The 17,737-nt window shown below is 42.9% G+C and overlaps 1 protein-coding gene across 1 annotated transcript in view; it reads right to left on the bottom strand.

Moving 5' to 3' along the window:
- Positions 1 to 17,737, bottom strand: part of MYO15A (myosin XVA) — a 160,194-nt gene that overhangs the window by 57,031 nt on the left and 85,426 nt on the right. The window contains exons 26-31 of the mRNA XM_078861186.1: positions 5,504 to 5,554; positions 4,065 to 4,146; positions 3,240 to 3,370; positions 2,841 to 2,936; positions 1,260 to 1,495; positions 476 to 654 (exon numbers count right to left, since the gene is read on the bottom strand). Of these exons, the coding sequence (XP_078717312.1) occupies positions 476 to 654; positions 1,260 to 1,495; positions 2,841 to 2,936; positions 3,240 to 3,370; positions 4,065 to 4,146; positions 5,504 to 5,554 (775 nt within the window). The remainder of the gene's footprint in view (positions 1 to 475; positions 655 to 1,259; positions 1,496 to 2,840; positions 2,937 to 3,239; positions 3,371 to 4,064; positions 4,147 to 5,503; positions 5,555 to 17,737) is intronic.

The raw sequence follows: 17,737 nt of genomic DNA, 5'->3' as shown, positions 1-17,737 counted from the left end.
TATACTATATTCTTGGTTCTTTCGGTAAAGTCACGTAGAAGGAAAATAATAAAATAATACAAATTAAACCTAATAAGATAAAATTCTCACGACGTTTCGGCCACAACGCAAGCAGCCGTCCTCAGGTGAAGAACAGGGCAGTGATCTGTTATTATACTCCTGACTGAGCATTGGCAATAATCGAGGTGGTCAGGTGTTTTCAGTCCATGCAGGAAACATGGAGGTTTAGCAGTGAGTGAGGAATTCTGTAGGTGACAGGAGGTATAAGAGTGGGCATACTGTAGTTTAAGTTTATTTTATTTGTTACACAGATGATCCCTCTTCTTGGTTCTTTCGGTAAAGTCACGCATAATGTAAACAATAAAATAATAAAAATAAAACATAATAAAATAATTCTCACGTTTCAGGGAGAATCTGTAGATCACTGCAGGTAGCAAAATGAGTGAGGATGCTGTAGATCACTGGAGATTTGTACCGTTGTAGCAGGCAACCTCGAGGGCCATGGCGGCGTGGTTCTTTGCGGCCACCCACTCGAGCAGGCAGGGCGGGAAGGTGCGTGATGCTCCGGGCTCCACGGAGTTCGCGGACATTCCCTGCAGCAACTTGTGCTGGCACGTGGCGCGATATCCGTTATACGCGTGGTCCGACACGTACCTACACAAATAAAGATCCCCCACGTGACCTCCATCCATTACCCACTCAAGCAATCACACGCTCAGACGCACGTACTCTGATGTGCACTTACATTCTTACACAAAGACAAAGAACCCCAGTGTAGCCTGCGTAGGCTGTTGGGGAAAGTGTTGTTAACAAGCCACCTATGAAGGGTATCGCTGCACATGACGGGGTGGTGTGGCCAACACCACACCCGACGAACTTTGTCTTCCCAGTGCCGATAATTATAAGCTGCACCAAGTACTTATTTTGGGCTGAATCGACCTCGGGGAGGCCCAGGACCGCTTCATAAATTCCACCAATTCTCATTCCACTCATAGATCAATTGCTCGAGTTGAATTGGAGGGAGGTTAGAGGGGACCAGTTTTGATATCACTTACCACTCATGTTTACAGTGCCTGGGAATTTGACTCAGATTTGTCAGGAACACCACCGCTATGTATGTATGTTGAGCTTCTTTTTCACCATACATAGCCAACCGTACAGGATTTAAGCATCATGTCCAAATATGTACATTTATCAATACAGATTTTACACACCCGTTAGCAGCTGCACACAGAGACAATTGCACGCGTGCAACTCACTTGAGCAGGTATTTCTCAAGTCGGGGCGAGGGCGAGAAGGAGCTGAGGCAGGCGGCCATGAGCAGCCACCCTTGCTCTTCCTCCCTGGGTTGCTCGTTGTGCCACGTCTGATTGGCCAATTGGCACAACAGCTCGTCCCGCAGACGCACGCACGCCAGGCCCCTCTGCACCACGTAGCAGCCGAAGAGGAACTCGTGCAGGGAGTCCAGGTCAGAGCTGCCCATGAACCTCATCACCTGAGCGAGGAGGAAAAACACACGCAGAAGAGCGGAGGTGCCGCACGTCTCTAAGACAATGTTTGTGCAACCCAGGGACACACTCCTCAGAATACAGCCTTCAGAGTCCTCTTCTCTGGAAGTAATGACATGGACACTGCCGTGTAAGATCATCGCGGTTGTGCTGCGTGTTGTTTCGTTCGGCATGATGTCTGACGTTTCACTCCCAGCACGGAACAACTTAAAAACCCATTGGAGGGCAATAACACGACTACATCTTAGCTGAATTTTAAAAGTGTGCTATTTGTATACTGTTTGAAGGGCACAAGGGTAATTAACTGTCACCCCACGTTCAAGGCAGTTATCGCCATTTATAATTCATATAGCGCACACACACCTGTGCAACAGGTCTTGAGACGCTGAAGGGCTTTAGCTTTCAAACCCCACCCATTGGTAACAGACAAATCCAAAACACACCTCACAATAACATAGAATACATAACATTAAAGTATTTTACTCAAGAAAGCGGTACCACAGGATTAGCTTTCATAAATAATGGAAAATTAAGTTATTCAGTAAGCCAGTTTAATCTGGTAACTATATACGCTGTACTGAGCAATGAAAGATGTCAGTCCATCCATCTGATGCATCTTCTTTTCATCAATCTATTTAGGGATGGACACACGGGTTGCACGCTCTAGAATCTTCAAGTGAAGGAAGTTTGAGGTGGAGGGTATGGTAGACATGTAGAAGATATCACCATAAATACAGTGCTAATATAGTCAAATACCATCTACCCATAAAATCTATGTCATCCACGAAAATGGCAGGAGATTAATCCGACAGCACTGTAAAATCTTCTTGGTTCTTTCGGTAAAGTCACGTAGAATGGAAATAATAAAATTAAAACATAATAAAATAATTCTCACGACGTTTCGGCCACAACGAAAGCAGCCGTCCTCAGGTGGAGAACAGGTCTGTCGAGGAGACAGAGTCTGAATGACAAGCCCCAGGCTTGGAGCGACTATTTAAGCTGGGATGGGGGGGCGAAGAGCGCCTTGACAAAATAATTTGCATATCAAGAGGAATTTAGCATATTTATGGGAAATGCAGATATGCGATGAGTACTACTTGTGAAATGCGTCGTGAGAATTATTTTATTATGTTTAATTTTTATTATTTTATTATTTCCATTCTACGTGACTTTACCGAAAGAACCAAGAAGATGAATCCCTGCAGTCACGAAAGCTTTAAATCGAAAGCACTGTAAAAGTGTTGTTTGTATGTTGAACTACGTAGTCAATCGTGGTAATCGTCTCTATTCAGCAAATGGCCTGCTGGCACCATCAGTGACGTGAACTCTCACCAGCTTGAGGAGCTCCACAGCCTCGGATCTCAAGTCCTCCTCCAGCAGGGTGATGGGTGAGCGCGGGGACGACGTCAGCACGCCGAACTGCTGATCCTGACGAACGGCATCGCGGCCAAGTTCATTGATTCAACATTAAGAAATATCACACGGGCATCTTGGATTCAAAGCCAGAACGCAAGTCACCCTTGAAAAAGAGCAAATGTTTACTGTGTATCAATAGGTTTATTTAATCTCCTGGTTAAATACGAGGGGTGGTGGGTCAACGTCTGACAACGGGCATTAACCCCCGTCAGCCGCGTTGTCGGCTCTTCCCGGGAAGGTGCCTGGAGAGACGTGCGCTGCATGAACGCGTGAACTGTTAATCAGAGCAGGTTCGCGTCGCAAAGCTGCCCTTGCCTTGAAGTGAATCCTGGCGAACTTGGAGAAGGGGAAGTTGTTGACGTCGAGCGGAAGAGTGGGCTGCAGGGTCTGGCTGATGGGCGGCTGGCAGGTGATGACCACGTGGCCATCGTGCACGTGCTGCAATTCTGGAGGGTGCGCACGCACGCAATCACGCACACAAATGCTATTTCACTGTATAAAGTGTCTAAATACGAGAGTGACAAAGACTCGCAGACTGTTGGATTTGCTGTTACTTTGTGAGCGCCTATTAAGACCTATTAAGATAGGCAATGGCAAACAGAAGGGTGGTCTGGGCAGCATTGTGCCTCATCGCATTACTTTTTCCAGCGCTAAAGCTGACAATAAAACACCTGATATCAATTGTAGGCTTAAGTCTACCCACATCAAATTGCCTCCAGTTGGCATGGTCAGGAATCAAACCTGGATCACTGGGGTTTTAGCAAAGACAAAGATCTCCCGTAGGTTCTAGATTTGAAGCTTTCGTGACTGCAAGGATTCATACTCTTAGTTTTTTCGGTAAAGTCACGTAGGTAAAAAAATGAAATTAAAATTAATAAAAATAAAATAATAAAAACAGACTGCATCGCTCGAGCTGTTAGCGAGCACCAATGAAGGCCGGCACAGCTCACGAGGAGGTAGGTTGCCAACACCACACCCGGCCGCCTTTGTCTCCCTCGTGGTGATGTTTACATACCACACCAGATACTCTACAAAGCAAGCCACGATCTTGTTGCACTTTGTTACTGAGCCACTCGCCGTGTGCTCGTATGCTTTGCACAATGGGCTGAGTAAAAAAATGGGCCCTTTGACACAACTCACCGCGACTGGCCTGCAGAATGGCCGCAAGCTCGGCTGGTATCTCCAGTTGAGACACATTGACACCCTCTCTCCTGGGCCCTGCCTGAAGCGGATAGCAGGAATTATCAGCCAGGTTATCACAAGCCGCACAAACACATAACCACAGTAAGGGCAATTATGGTTTAGCACGTACATGTTCGCAGTAACTCATAATCCAAATGGCGTTTTCCAGGTTAGGTCACGAGTTGAGCATTTTTTTCTTTCAAGCTTTTGCCACAAACTACTTTATGTACCTTTAGGAGTCGAAGTGAAGACTCACACACATTTAGTGAATGTGCAACACAAAATTGTTATGAAATGGTCATTTTTTTATTTTGCCTCAGTACCGTTATTGTCCACTATGCAACAGTTTGGCCAAGACACTGCATGGTGATGAACAGGTAAAAGTTGATGATCTGTTACAAATTGGGTTCGCAATTTGTAAAAGATCAGAGACATTGAATGATTCTCTGACCGATATGTTGTTAATGTGGAACCCACCTTTCAAGATTTACAAATTGGGTTCGCAATTTGTAAGAGATCAGAGACACTGAATGATCTTCTGACCGATACCTTGTTAATGTGGAACCCACCTTCCAAGATTTACAAATTGGGTTCGCAATTTGTAAGAGATCAGAGACACTGAATGATTCTCTGACCGATATCTTGTTAATGTGGAACCCACCTTCCAAGATTTACAAATTGGGTTCGCAATTTGTAAGACATCAGAGACATTGAATGATTCTCTGACCGATATCTTGTTAATGTAGAACCCACCTTCCAAGATTTACAAATTGGGTTTGCAATTTGTAAGACATCAGAGACACTGAATGATCCTCTGACCGATATCTTGTTAATGTGGAACCCACCTTTCAAGATTTACAAATTGGGTTCGCAATTTGTAAGAGATCAGAGACACTGAATGATCTTCTGACCGATACCTTGTTAATGTGGAACCCACCTTCAAAGATTTACAAATTGGGTTCGCAATTTGTAAGAGATCAGAGACATTGAATGATTCTCTGACCGATATCTTGTTAATGTAGAACCCACCTTCCAAGATTTACAAATTGAGTTCGCAATTTGTAAGACATCAGAGACAGTGAATGATTCTCTGACCGATATCTTGTTAATGTGGAACCCACCTTCCAAGATTTACAAATTGGGTTCGCAATTTGTAAGAGATCAGAGACACTGAATGATTCTCTGACCGATACCTTGTTAATGTGGAACCCACCTTCCAAGATTTACAAATTGGGTTCGCAATTTGTAAGAGATCAGAGACATTGAATGATTCTCTGACCGATATCTTGTTAATGTGGAACCCACCTTCCAAGATTTACAGATTGGGTTCGCAATTTGTAAGACATCAGAGACACTGAATGATTCTCTGACCGATATCTTGTTAATGTGGAACCCACCTTCCAAGATTTACCCTCCATCTCTGCACGTCTCCGATCGTCGTCCCTTGCCTGTAGAGGACAAAATGCAAAAAGAATGAGTTACTGAGATTAAGCAACATTTTATGAAAAACAAATGTTTAAAATACGTGTATATTACATTGTTCCAGTAAATATTATGGCGCCATTTCATGTCGTGTTTTTACAGGAAAGTCGAATTTCGAAGACCGAGGTTAGGACCAGGTTCACAGGCTTCATAACATAGTGAGGCTCCCACGATGAAATCTACAACCTCAGTGTGTCACTCCACGGAGGGTAACTCTTGCATGGACTTGTACTTAATGTTAACAAAACTAGTCGAGAAGCATTTTATCTCATACAACCACAGTTCACATGAAATCCTAGCCTCAAGCAACATTTTCATTTACGACCATAAAGACAACTGACTAAAAGAAAGTAACAAATAATAATAACATGGGTGATAGTTATAAGTTTTTCACAAGTTCTCTGGTATTCAGAGCACTACTTTCTTCCCATGGAGTGGCTGTTTCCCAATATGGAGATAAGCAGTTTCGAGCTGGCCACGTGACTCAGAGGCCAGAGCAAAGGGGTAGCAACCGCTGAGGTCCATGGTTCAAATCCAGGCAGCAGTGTGCGCTTAAACTGGGTCCTCAAGGGTATAGAGTTCATGGTTTCAGCCTGGTCATCAATCAATGTACAACATCAAAAATACAGTCACATTCAATCCGACGATTAAAATGCCAGCTTGACTGTCATGCGACGAAACCTCACTCATATGCGCGGTTGGCGACGTACAGTGCGAAAGAAGTTCAACATCCATACGGAGCGAGAGGTGCTGCTGTCGACAGAGTGTGGGCCAGAGGCCACTTGAAGGTGTCTCGGTAATACTGTATCCACTTCCGTGGGTCGTTGTCCAACACAAAGGGTTGCATACTACTTTGCGAGAGATCCAAATGGTAATCGAGATAAAATTGAGGGAAATTTGCTGAAGTGAAAAAAATGTGGAATTCCCACCACTGCTTCGGGGTATTCAATGAGATGGATAGATATTGTTCTGTGCTTGTGTGAACAGGGACATTTGTTTGTGCATTGAATTTCAACATTTTTGTATTACCACTGGGTAAGAGCACAACTAAAGTCAATGATGGTGATGTATTCTTATTATTACTATGGTTTTTTTTTTACCCAGGAAAGCCTCACTGAGTTTCAAGACTTTTCAGGAGGGTTCTGCAAAGTTTTCACAGTTGAGGGCGATGAGTCTAATCTCAATGGAGTAATGTGTCGGTCTCTGTTTTATATTCATATTATTTTATTATTTCCCTTCTACGTGACTTTACCGAAAGAACCAAGAATATGAATCCCTGCAGTCACGAAAGCTTTAAATCCAAATAAAACACTTGGACGCTTTGCCAATGCCAGTTCCATTTCATTGGAACTGGCATTGGCAAAGCTACGGGAGGAAACCGGAGAAAATGGAGGAGACCTGTGCCAAACAAGAAAACGGACAAACTCCACACAGAAATGCACCCAAGTTGGGAATCAAACCTAACCCCTTCTTGCTGTGAGGCACAAGTGTTACCACGTCGCCACCCTTCCGCCCAACAGCCCTACCTACAGCTTTCACCACCCTATAGAAGAATTCATTCGCAATGACTATCGACTGTACAGTGGCATGCAAAACGATTAGAGACCATTACATTTTTCTGGGTTATTTTTGTAATTATTTAACCACTCCCAGACATGCAACCCTTTTAAAAATCTAGAGAAAAACCCATAAGGCTAAACATAATGTTATTACAGTATTGTCCTTTTCTTTTAGTTTGGCAGAAGAGGCCAAACTGCCTCATCTTAGAACATTTGAAGTCAGCAATAAACAAATGCGTTTATAGTGTTTTTTTAGAACGTGACAGCACTATCAATATAGCGGATTGGATATTTATCCCAGCTTAGTTTACCCAAGTGCATCACACATATTATGGTTTGTGTGGTCAAACTGTGCATTGCATGTTGCTAGACTGATCAATAGATGTACTTTACTTCAATAAATCAGGTGATAATTACTAAGATTCAAGAGCTCTTTCTTAAGAGGCAATAGCTACACCGAAAATGTACCTTGAGGCCAAAGTGTATTGCTGTACAGAGCTGGCGTAACCTCATTCCATCTCGCCATAATGCCACCAAATTAAGCGCAAAATGTTGATAGCAGCATCAGTAACCAGATATCTCAAGCATATCAGGGGACGTCATGTTTAAGCAATGGCTTAACAGTGGCAACAGTATGTGTTCCAGTCTCATGAGCATTAGATTAACAGATGATGTATGTAACACCACCTCCTCCAGTCTCCATTGTAACAGGCAACTTAAACCACTGTCCACGTTGCTCCATTTGCCTCACGTGCACACGTTTTAGTCGCGTTAAGTCAAGTATTTTATATAATTAAAAAAATTACCCTTGTTTAATGAATGTCTCTTTTCCATCGAACAGATTCCACGCCAAATGCTATTTTTTACGTGAAGACTTTTTTTCCAGTTGGGACCCTAATACAGTAGCTGGTTTAAGTCAGATTTACTGAAAAAGCAACAGTCCATTTGTGTATAAGTCACTGGTAACTGGACAAAGACCATAGCCGCACGACTATTCACGACTTGCTTTAATCGTGGGTCTCGGCCCAGGAATGGGTATTAGCCACTTGATCCACCCTGCCACGAGGTTGGTTTATTTCATTCCCATTGAACAAGCTGAACTCCGACATGGCCAGAACAAGATGCATGTCATTGTGTTGAGCAACAACTGCATGATAATTGTTGACCCAAATCTCGTTACGTACTACGATATTTGCATTTCTGTAATAAAATCAAATGCTACCAACTGCCCATTTCGTTTTATATTTTCTTAGACTTGTTTACTCGATAAAACCTCACGTTTTTGCTAATTGTAATCCCAATTGAGTTATTTGCAGGAATATTTTCAGCATTGGGATGTTTTCCCTATACTAGTTATAATGTATGTGTTTTTTAAAGATATGGGAGTAAACCAGAGACTCTCATGCAGAACAGGGAGAGCAAACAAACCGGACACAAAAAGGCGCACGAAATAGGAATTGAAACCAGGGACCACTTACTGTCATGCTTAAGCCTTATCAATGTTCATCGTGTAGGTTTTTACATCCATATTGTGAAGGAAAACTTGCAGCTGCTAAACGTGGCTAGTGTCACTGAGGTCATTGTTAGAAACGTACGAGCAATGGCCAAGACCGAAAAATGTTCTTTGCTACGTATGACAATCATTGCACGAATAAAATGTTCCATGTAGTGAAACATCAGTCTATTCGCACATCGACTATTCAACTTAAGCAATGCTTTCTTTTTTCATAAAATTTTCAAAACACAAGAGTAAAACTACACATCCCCTTGTAGCATATTTGTCATTCACAACACTCTGTATGCATTTCTTTGTTGCATTGCTGTGGTGTAATAGTTAGTACACTGGGGTTACCATACAGAGGTCGCCCACCTCATCCAAGATGTCTGGTCAGTGTGGAAGAGTAGGCCAAGTACCCTCTACGGGGGGCTCTCTTGGGCTTTCTCTAACAGAGGCTCTTCCACTGCCAGTGATGTGAACAAAACAATTGCGGTGCTGCAGATTTATACTTAGACTCTACGCTATTAGAGTACTGCATATACAGCATATAAGTCCAAGTTCATTTAATTGGTATAGCCCTGTGAGCCATTGGGCTCTTGAATCGGGTGCAACCGCAACAAACAAAAAACAAAAATATGAACAAAAAACATCTTAAAGTGAGTACTGTTTACAGGATATGTATAGCAAATACATAAACATGTGCCACATGTCCTGATGTCCAGGTTTGACCCTGACATTGCAGTAACTGTCGCCTGTGCTCAGGTGGCAGGATTTGATTTGTACTGAGATCAGGTAGTATATTGAAATTGGATACTGCAGTCTTGATAGACCTAAGCTGATTGAGATCTTTTTCGAGGATTGGTCTTCGGAAAAGATAGAAACTTTCATATGCTATGCATTCATCATTGTTATCAGTCACTGAATTTAATATTTTGTCTTTAGTGCTGCGTTAGCGTTTATTAGCCAAAACAATTATGTAAATCAACTGCTTAATTTACCATGGCCATGTTGAGCCATCATAATGTGTTGAATGCCAACTCATATACTGTTTTATACGTACTAACATGTTGGACCTTGGGATCATGTGTTTGCGAGTGAGATATGGTACACAGTTGCATATCCTGGATATGTGAAAAGATTGGATACGTGAACATCTGCAGATGTTTGAAGCAAACTGCTTCGATTGTGGGACCGATGCTGTAGAAGTGACTGGTGAGCATCTACAGGAAATGACATGCACAAGTGCTGCACTGGGTGTGGGCGGTTAATTGGTCAAAGCGGGTAAGTGGCGGTCCGATATGTGGCAATGCCCTCCGTAAAGATGGTGACAAAAGTGCAGAGGCGATATGTGGAAGGCAAGCAAGCAGCCTCTAACACAACAAATGCATGCGAGGTTATAAGGAACACATGAGGCTGGAGATATTTCTTTAAGACTCTCACAACCCAAGACAACTTAACCGAATTTGCAACAAATAACCTAAGAAATGCGGTTCATGTACATCAGTCTGTAAATGCCTGCGATGCCTGCACTCGTGAATGATAACACGAGTGGAATATTCTTGCATGGAAGATTTGTACGAGGATTACTGCGAAACAACATACACAAGAGGCAAGTCCCTAAAGACGAAAATGTTTAACGCACACACACACGTGCAAGCCCAGACATGTGCTTACACTCCACTTTTTTTTTACTTCATTCTACCGATCCCACACTAAGCGTGCGGCAAATGTATTCAAGTACAAATCAAACGGAGACTCACCGATGGTCTTATTCTAGAGTATGGCCTTGGAGTAATTTCCCATGCGATGTTGCGAACATTTTCATGCTCCTCTTTCAGTTCCCGATGGCCAACGTCGTTTCACGTCTCCGGCTGTTTCCGAAGGGTCTGAGGTCCTTGATGATGATGATGGAGCGCACGCACGGGAGCGTTGTTGCGATATGCTACCCACTCCACACGTGTCAACGTCTTACACTGCCTCCACCGCTGCCCACTTAAGAATGTGGTCGCCCTGTGTGACGGTACGTCATCGTCGCACCCACATGCTTGTCATGTGCATGGGTTGGGTGTGTGTCACTCTGCCGACCGAAACATTTGCTGCGTGAGCCCCATCACCCGCAGGGCTCAATTTAAAACGAGAAGGGAAATTGCGAACCGTTTGTGCGCCGGAGTTAAGTTAAAAATACAGGTGTGTTATAGTCGACGAAGGCAAACTTCAGCAAATATACACCCTTTAACGTCACGTGTAAACAGCTCTATATATCGTGTAACCGTGTGTCTTTATAAACCGCACTGTTGCATAATTTACAGTTTATTTGAAGTTAAAAAGCCTGAGAACAACAGGCGCAAAGATGATGACAGACTATTTACAGTCCAGCTGCTCACAAAGATCCCCCATCAAGGCTGACAGGCGATTCACATGCAGGAGAAGATACAGCACCGCACTATACAATCCGTGACCTTAGTTAAATTCCTAGCTGCTGCTAACATCATTGTTGTCTGTCCTGAGCCCTCCCCTGCTTCCACTGAGCCTTGAATGGCTGCCTGGTGCTGTGTGTACATTAGCACGGCTGCCAAGTTTAAATACAGCACTTTGGAAACAAGGGGTTTGTGGGTATTGATGGATTGGGGGTTGGTGGACCATCAAATGCACAGCAGCGTCATAATTGTCAAAATCATCATCATCATCATCTTCTTCATGATCATGATCGGTGGGGCAAGCGTGCTGATTTCGGCACACACAGCCCTGATTTTCCCAGGCGTCTTGAGAGGCTTCCAGAGTTCTTTACAGAGTGGGGCTCCACCCACATTACCCAGAGAATTTGACCAAATACTCATACGTGAATTTGGTGGAATTTTGATCTACGGGCAGGATTCCGCGAAAACGCTAAACCACATTACAGAGTCTGGTGTTATGCTTTGCACTGCCGGTAATCGGTAGACTTGTGCATCAGGTGTGGCTTGGCAGCACCTTGTATAACTTAAAACCTTCACATGTCCGCACCTACAGTTAGCACAGTTGGCTATTTATCGTGCGAAAGAAGTTCAACATACATACAGACATGTCTCATCTTATGCTGTAAATGACACTCAAATCAATTGGACAGTGTTATTCGCATCAAAATACGCATCCATCTTAATAAAAAGTATTACTGCATAGAATACTTTAAACATGGCTACATTTGTTTGAACTGAAATATTATTGAGTCCGCATGAACACGAAGGGCAATTGCCCTCTGAAATTCAAATATCCCACGTCTCCAATGGAATGAGCAATCCGCCGGAAACGTCGTTATTATTAGCGCTATGTTTACATTTGCTCAGGTAACAAGAGCTGGCCAAATAAATCTGTACACGTGTTCCCTTTTGGTAGATCCAATCTAAAATTACCTCGATTAGCTCCAGGTGCAATGGGGAACACTGACAATCTGTCCTCGTACATTTCAATCAAAGTGCAGCTCTGGGAGTGGCCCACAGGTAGGGTGTGCCTTGAAAATCAATCAGTTCTGTAACAGTGTGAACGCTCTTTGGTTCTTTCGGTAAAGTCACGTATAAAGATAAAATAATAAATTAAATACTAGCATACGACGTTTCGATTGCAACACAAGCAATCATCATCAGGTATAAATGAAATAGCAACACAAATCTAACCAGAAAACTATAGACAGACATATATATAAGCAGACAGATATCACCAAGATACATAGAAAGAGAGCAACACATAGGCACACAGAGAGAGAACGTCTCTGTCACGAGGCCTTAAATAGAGAGAGGGGGCGGAGGCGGAGAGAGGGAGGGGGTTAGAGAAAAAATTAGCATGTCAATGGGTAGGACGACTGTGTGCCTATGTGTTGCTCTCTCTCTATGTATCTTGGTGATATCTGTCTGCTTATATGTCTGTCTATAGTTTTCTGGTTAGATTTTTGTTGCTATTTCATTTATACCTGATGATGATTGCTTGTGTTGCAATCGAAACGTCGTATGCTATTATTTAATGTATTCTTTTATCTTTACCGAAAGAACCAAAGAGTAATTCCTGCAGTCACGAAAGCTCCAAAATTAAGAGTGTGAACGCTGTGTCACATGGAACTAACTGAGAGAGAGAGACTGCAACAGCTAGATGAACATTTGCATTTTAAAATGTAATACAATCGGTGCCCTTCTCATTCATCTGAGGCTTGCCATAAAGAATGAGATATTTTTAAACAGAGCGACAAGAGACAAATATGCTATGGTGTACAGTATCTTCTCTTTCCAGAAGTTACTGTTTAAAGGAAACATTTATTTTAATAAATAGTACTGCACTGATCAGCATGGTGTTGTATGATCAAACAGCCCTCACAGACTCTTTGGTTCGTTCGGTAAAGTCACGTAGGTATAAAATAAAATAAATTAAATCACGACGTTTCAGGCGCAACACAAGCATCCGTAATCAGGTCTGGCGGAGATATTGGTTCTGCCGTGTTTCAGATCTGACACTGTCTTGTTACAGCAGCCCTTTTACCCACTTCAGCAATTGTTTCTTGCTGTGGTTGTCCCACCTGATGACGGACGCTTGTGTTGCACCCGAAACGTCGTGATTTAATTTATTTTATTTTATACCTACGTGACTTTACCGAAGGAACCAAAGAGTATGGATCCCTGTAGTCACGAAAACTTCAAATCTAGCCCTCACAGACTAGGTAGGCCTTCATCTAGCAGTGGATTGATAAAGAGACAATAATGATAATTCGTTTAACTATACTTGTATTTGGTAGTGGGCATTGACTGTTTTTGTGTCATACTCTTTGAAAACGAAGCTATAAAAATGAGTTATCAAATATCTGATGTAATATTTAAATTCAATACCCTCAAAAGCCTCAAGATGCAAACTTTTGTAGGGCTAGGATCAATTATTTTAAAGATAAAAAAAATTTGGCCCACAAATATTGTGGCACAGCTCAACTTCTGCAATGGAAAACAACCTGCACCTCCTTACACACGACAGCCTTGCCTGGCACAGCCTCAGTACTGCTTGAATGCGCCAATGGAATAGTGGGTATTATGAAACTGGATTAAACATTGTTTATAAAAGTAACACACTCAGCTTACTTAATTATTATTGTATGATTTTAACCATAATTACTTATATAAAACACGTGGTTATTTTATTCGTAGGCCGGCCAGATGCCTTTTCTTGCCTAGACTTTCTAGGCCGTCACTCAGATGAGAGGATAGCATAGGAAAGGCCTCCCAGTTTATACTTAATTATACACATACATGGGCCCTGGTTAAGTTTATTGGCCCAGTTATATGTGACTTTATTCCAAAACAGAAGCAAAGAAATTGCTATAACATGACATGTTGTGCAAGATTTAAAATGCAACCAATTTTGGCCATTTCACTTCAACATTCCACACTTTACATGCCGAGGAAGGCACAATGGGCCCAGATGACCTTTACTGAAATGAACTCATCACCTCAGAGTCATGAGTATGCTGTTTCTCTTCCAAAGAGCTCTCTCTTCAAACCAAGTAAACCGAAACGTAAATAAAGATGTCTGCATGAAGTAACGCAGCTTACAATGAAACCTAGAACTTAACCATGATACTTGTGGCCTTAAGAATGCAGGCATTGAAATGTCAATTGTGCCCTAGGGTGCATGTAAAATAACACTGTAACAACACATTCACAAAGTTAATGTTTCCACTTGAGGTGTGGGTGCAAATGCCCAACAATCAATTGTGGTCAAGTCACCCAACTGTATAAAATTGTCCAAACAACATTTTGTTATAAGAGGAAATTATATCCTCGAACATTGTCAAAAGGAAAAAAAACATACTTAACATTTGTCCTGAGATGTTCTCTCAGTAACAATACCATCACATATAGAAAATGCAAACAGCTGTACAAAGTGAAGATAGAGTTTCGATTTAAAGCTTTCGTGACTGCAGGGATTCATCTTCTTGGTTCTTTCGGTAAAGTCACGTAGAAGGGAAATAATAAAATAATAGAAATAAAACATAATAAAATAAAATTCTCACGACGTTTCGGCCACAACGCAAGCAGCCGTCCTCAGGTGAAGAACAGGGCTGTCGGAAAGACAGCGTCCGAATGAACACCAACATGAGACCTGGGGAAATGTCCTCAAGCCAGCCTCGAGGCCAAGAAATCGTCTCAATGACCCAAGACTGCACAACATGCAGCTTTACAGAAATATTGCTGTAAACATATTTTAACGTGCATATCTAACGTAGAGGTAGGCCCGTGAAATTACTTGCTCAAGCCAATGCTGGTGGAAGGGCCTCCACTCGAGGTATCAACTGTGATGAAGCCATTTATACTGCTGGGTGGCCAGAGGCGGAGAGATATAACTTGAGCCACTGTTTCAACTGCCGTTGCCGGGAGGTTGAACCAGCAATAGCTGAATTGCAAGTTTGGTGTCCTAACCATAACACCGTAGTGGCATCCCTGTCTATAGTATGCATTTATACTGGTAGGAACCTCCTGGTTACACCAGCCCACAGGGGATTATTGTGTCCGTCGTGCAGGGAGGGGCTGGGTGGGGAGGGAGGGGCTGGGCGGGGAGGGGAGGGTGGGGAGGGGCTGGGTGGGGAGGGTGGGGCTGGGTGGGGAGGGGCTGGGTGGGGAGGGTGGGGAGGGGCTGGGTGGGGAGGGTGGGGAGGGGCTGGGTGGGGAGGGTGGGGAGGGGCTGGGTGGGGAGGGGAGGGTGGGGAGGGGCTGGGTGGGGAGGGTGGGGAGGGGCTGGATGGGGAGGGGCTGGTCACCCCGTGGTGCCCTTATAAAACTCAACGTTTAACCTACTCACGCCTGCTTGTGCCCGCCCTCACAGTCGGGCATATTTGCGGAATACACCACGCCGCCTTTGACCCTGGCCATTGACCGAGCAACCAAACGTTCCTACCAGCTCCCTCCGCAAGAATGTGTTAACTTTCATTTTGATAACTGAATTATTTATATTTAGACACGATTTAAGTATGTTACAGAAGTGAGTAGCATCAACACACACACTTCCTCCCATTGTCTACTTTCCCAAGCTCTTATAACCTTGCTCAATACAATAAACGTGCTTACTCTTAGCTCTTACAACTCTAATCGTGCTGTCGGTTGCTGGCTGCTTGACGTGTTGGGCCTTTAGGCCTGTGCTTAAAAAAATGCAATATCGCGACATGGGTAATATGGCTATCCAAACAAGAGGAATGTGTTCAAGCAGGAATTTATATTAATCTTATCGAAAATATGTTTTTTTCGCGACGTGAACCACTGGGTAAATAGTAGGTGTGTAATGATCGTTAGTTAATCGATTACATCGATACTTACACTGACCATGCTTGCTTCGCATGATGCACGTACGAATTGAATAGAATTACAATTCATGCAAATTATGAGCGAATGTAAAATTCAATGAGAGGCCGTTTCCCCGCTCTAAAAATGAATCGGACTCCAATGCTGCGGATAGCCTGAGATGTCATGCGATGACCCTTTGGGATGGTGCGACCGCCACCCAATACTGTTGTAAGTTATCGGATCTCCATTAAAAATGCATAAGGAGACGGCTTGATTAAGACCCTGCAGTGTGTCTTTAAGTATACTTAGCTGAGTAACATTGGGATGTGAGGACCAAAAAACTTCTGGTAGAATATATTAACTGACAAAGTCAACGTGTTTAAAGGTCAAAAACAGACGTTACTTGCTAGATTGTTACTCATGTTTACAAAATGTTCCGTTTTTAGTTAAGGTATAAATACAGTATTTCACCGTTGTGCAGTCAAAATTATTTAAATCGATGAGAATTACATTGTGTGTTTACCGCACTATACACGGCTGTCCAAATTAAATTTCACATGAATGGAAACCCATCTGCCAGCAATGTTATGCCATGACATCACAGTCATTGTCAGGGTCTTGTGTGTGGATTCCTCAAGCATTATGCATTGTCAGTGCTATATAAAGCAACTACAGTACATGAAATATTCACTGTTGCCCACCACCAATAGGTGACTAAAATGATAGATTCACACATTACACTATTACGTGCAATACTGCATTGGTATCACCGTTATTATTAGTAGTTGTGCACAAGCACAAAGAATAAATGAATAAACTTTACACATTACGGTTGCCTACATACGGTGCGAAAGACGTTCAAAATACATATAATAACATTGTGTCCTTAACATAAATAAATAATACGATTGCCGATGTTTCATGCCACAGCCCTTCTTCATAGCGCATACATTTATTAATGACGGGTCTCTTTGAGCGATGCCTCTGGAAGGCTGTGGGGAAAGGTGGGCACATATGAGAAGTCGGAAGCGAGCCTGGGCTACCCTTAGCCTAAAGTAAATACAGAGTGTAATATGTAAACCAAACCCCTGTGGAGATTAGGAGGCCAGCATGGTTATAAGTTAACCTCCTTTGTGTGCGTTTGGGCCTTGACAGGTGCTCGCGAACAACAATTGTTCCCAAAACCTATGAGGCTATGTCGGGGATCTTTGTATTCATAAAAAAATGCATTGTTCTGGCAAAGAGATGCTATTCTTAAGTTAGGTAACTTGACACAATATTCTAGAGGTCATCACGGTCGATGCCAATACCACCATACCTGGCCTCTGCTTCTTTCCTTCTTAAAAATCCCTTAACTGGTGCACAGTCGACGCCCTTTGCACAGCTTCAGGGCTTTGGCCTGGTCTCTGACCTCAGATGCCACTTCAATGGCCGTCTCAGTAACACGTCCTCTCACATCATATCTCATCCATCACAACCTGCTCTGCCTGGTTAATTCTACAATGCTTGCAGGTCACATTGTGTAATCTGAAGATTATATTTGTCATTGTGTTGCTAAAATCCAGCTGTCAACATGACAAACAATAGTCCTGACTCAAAAGACACTCATCTCAAAGGGCTATAAATGTTATTACTATACAGTGTTTTCCTTGTCATCACCACACATCACCAAAAGATAACTTTGCATTTTCGCACGGCCATTTTGTGTGGCATTATACTCTGTCATGCGTCTTATTCGTAGAACCAATGAAGATCAACTATTAGAGATTCACACCTAAGCGATATAGTCATTCAATTGCTTAGTCA

Source organism: Lampetra fluviatilis, chromosome 1 (genome assembly GCF_964198595.1).
Source record: "Lampetra fluviatilis chromosome 1, kcLamFluv1.1, whole genome shotgun sequence".
In the NCBI taxonomy this organism is placed as follows: Eukaryota; Metazoa; Chordata; class Hyperoartia; order Petromyzontiformes; family Petromyzontidae; genus Lampetra; species Lampetra fluviatilis.
This window is presented reverse-complemented; position numbering and strand designations above follow the sequence as displayed.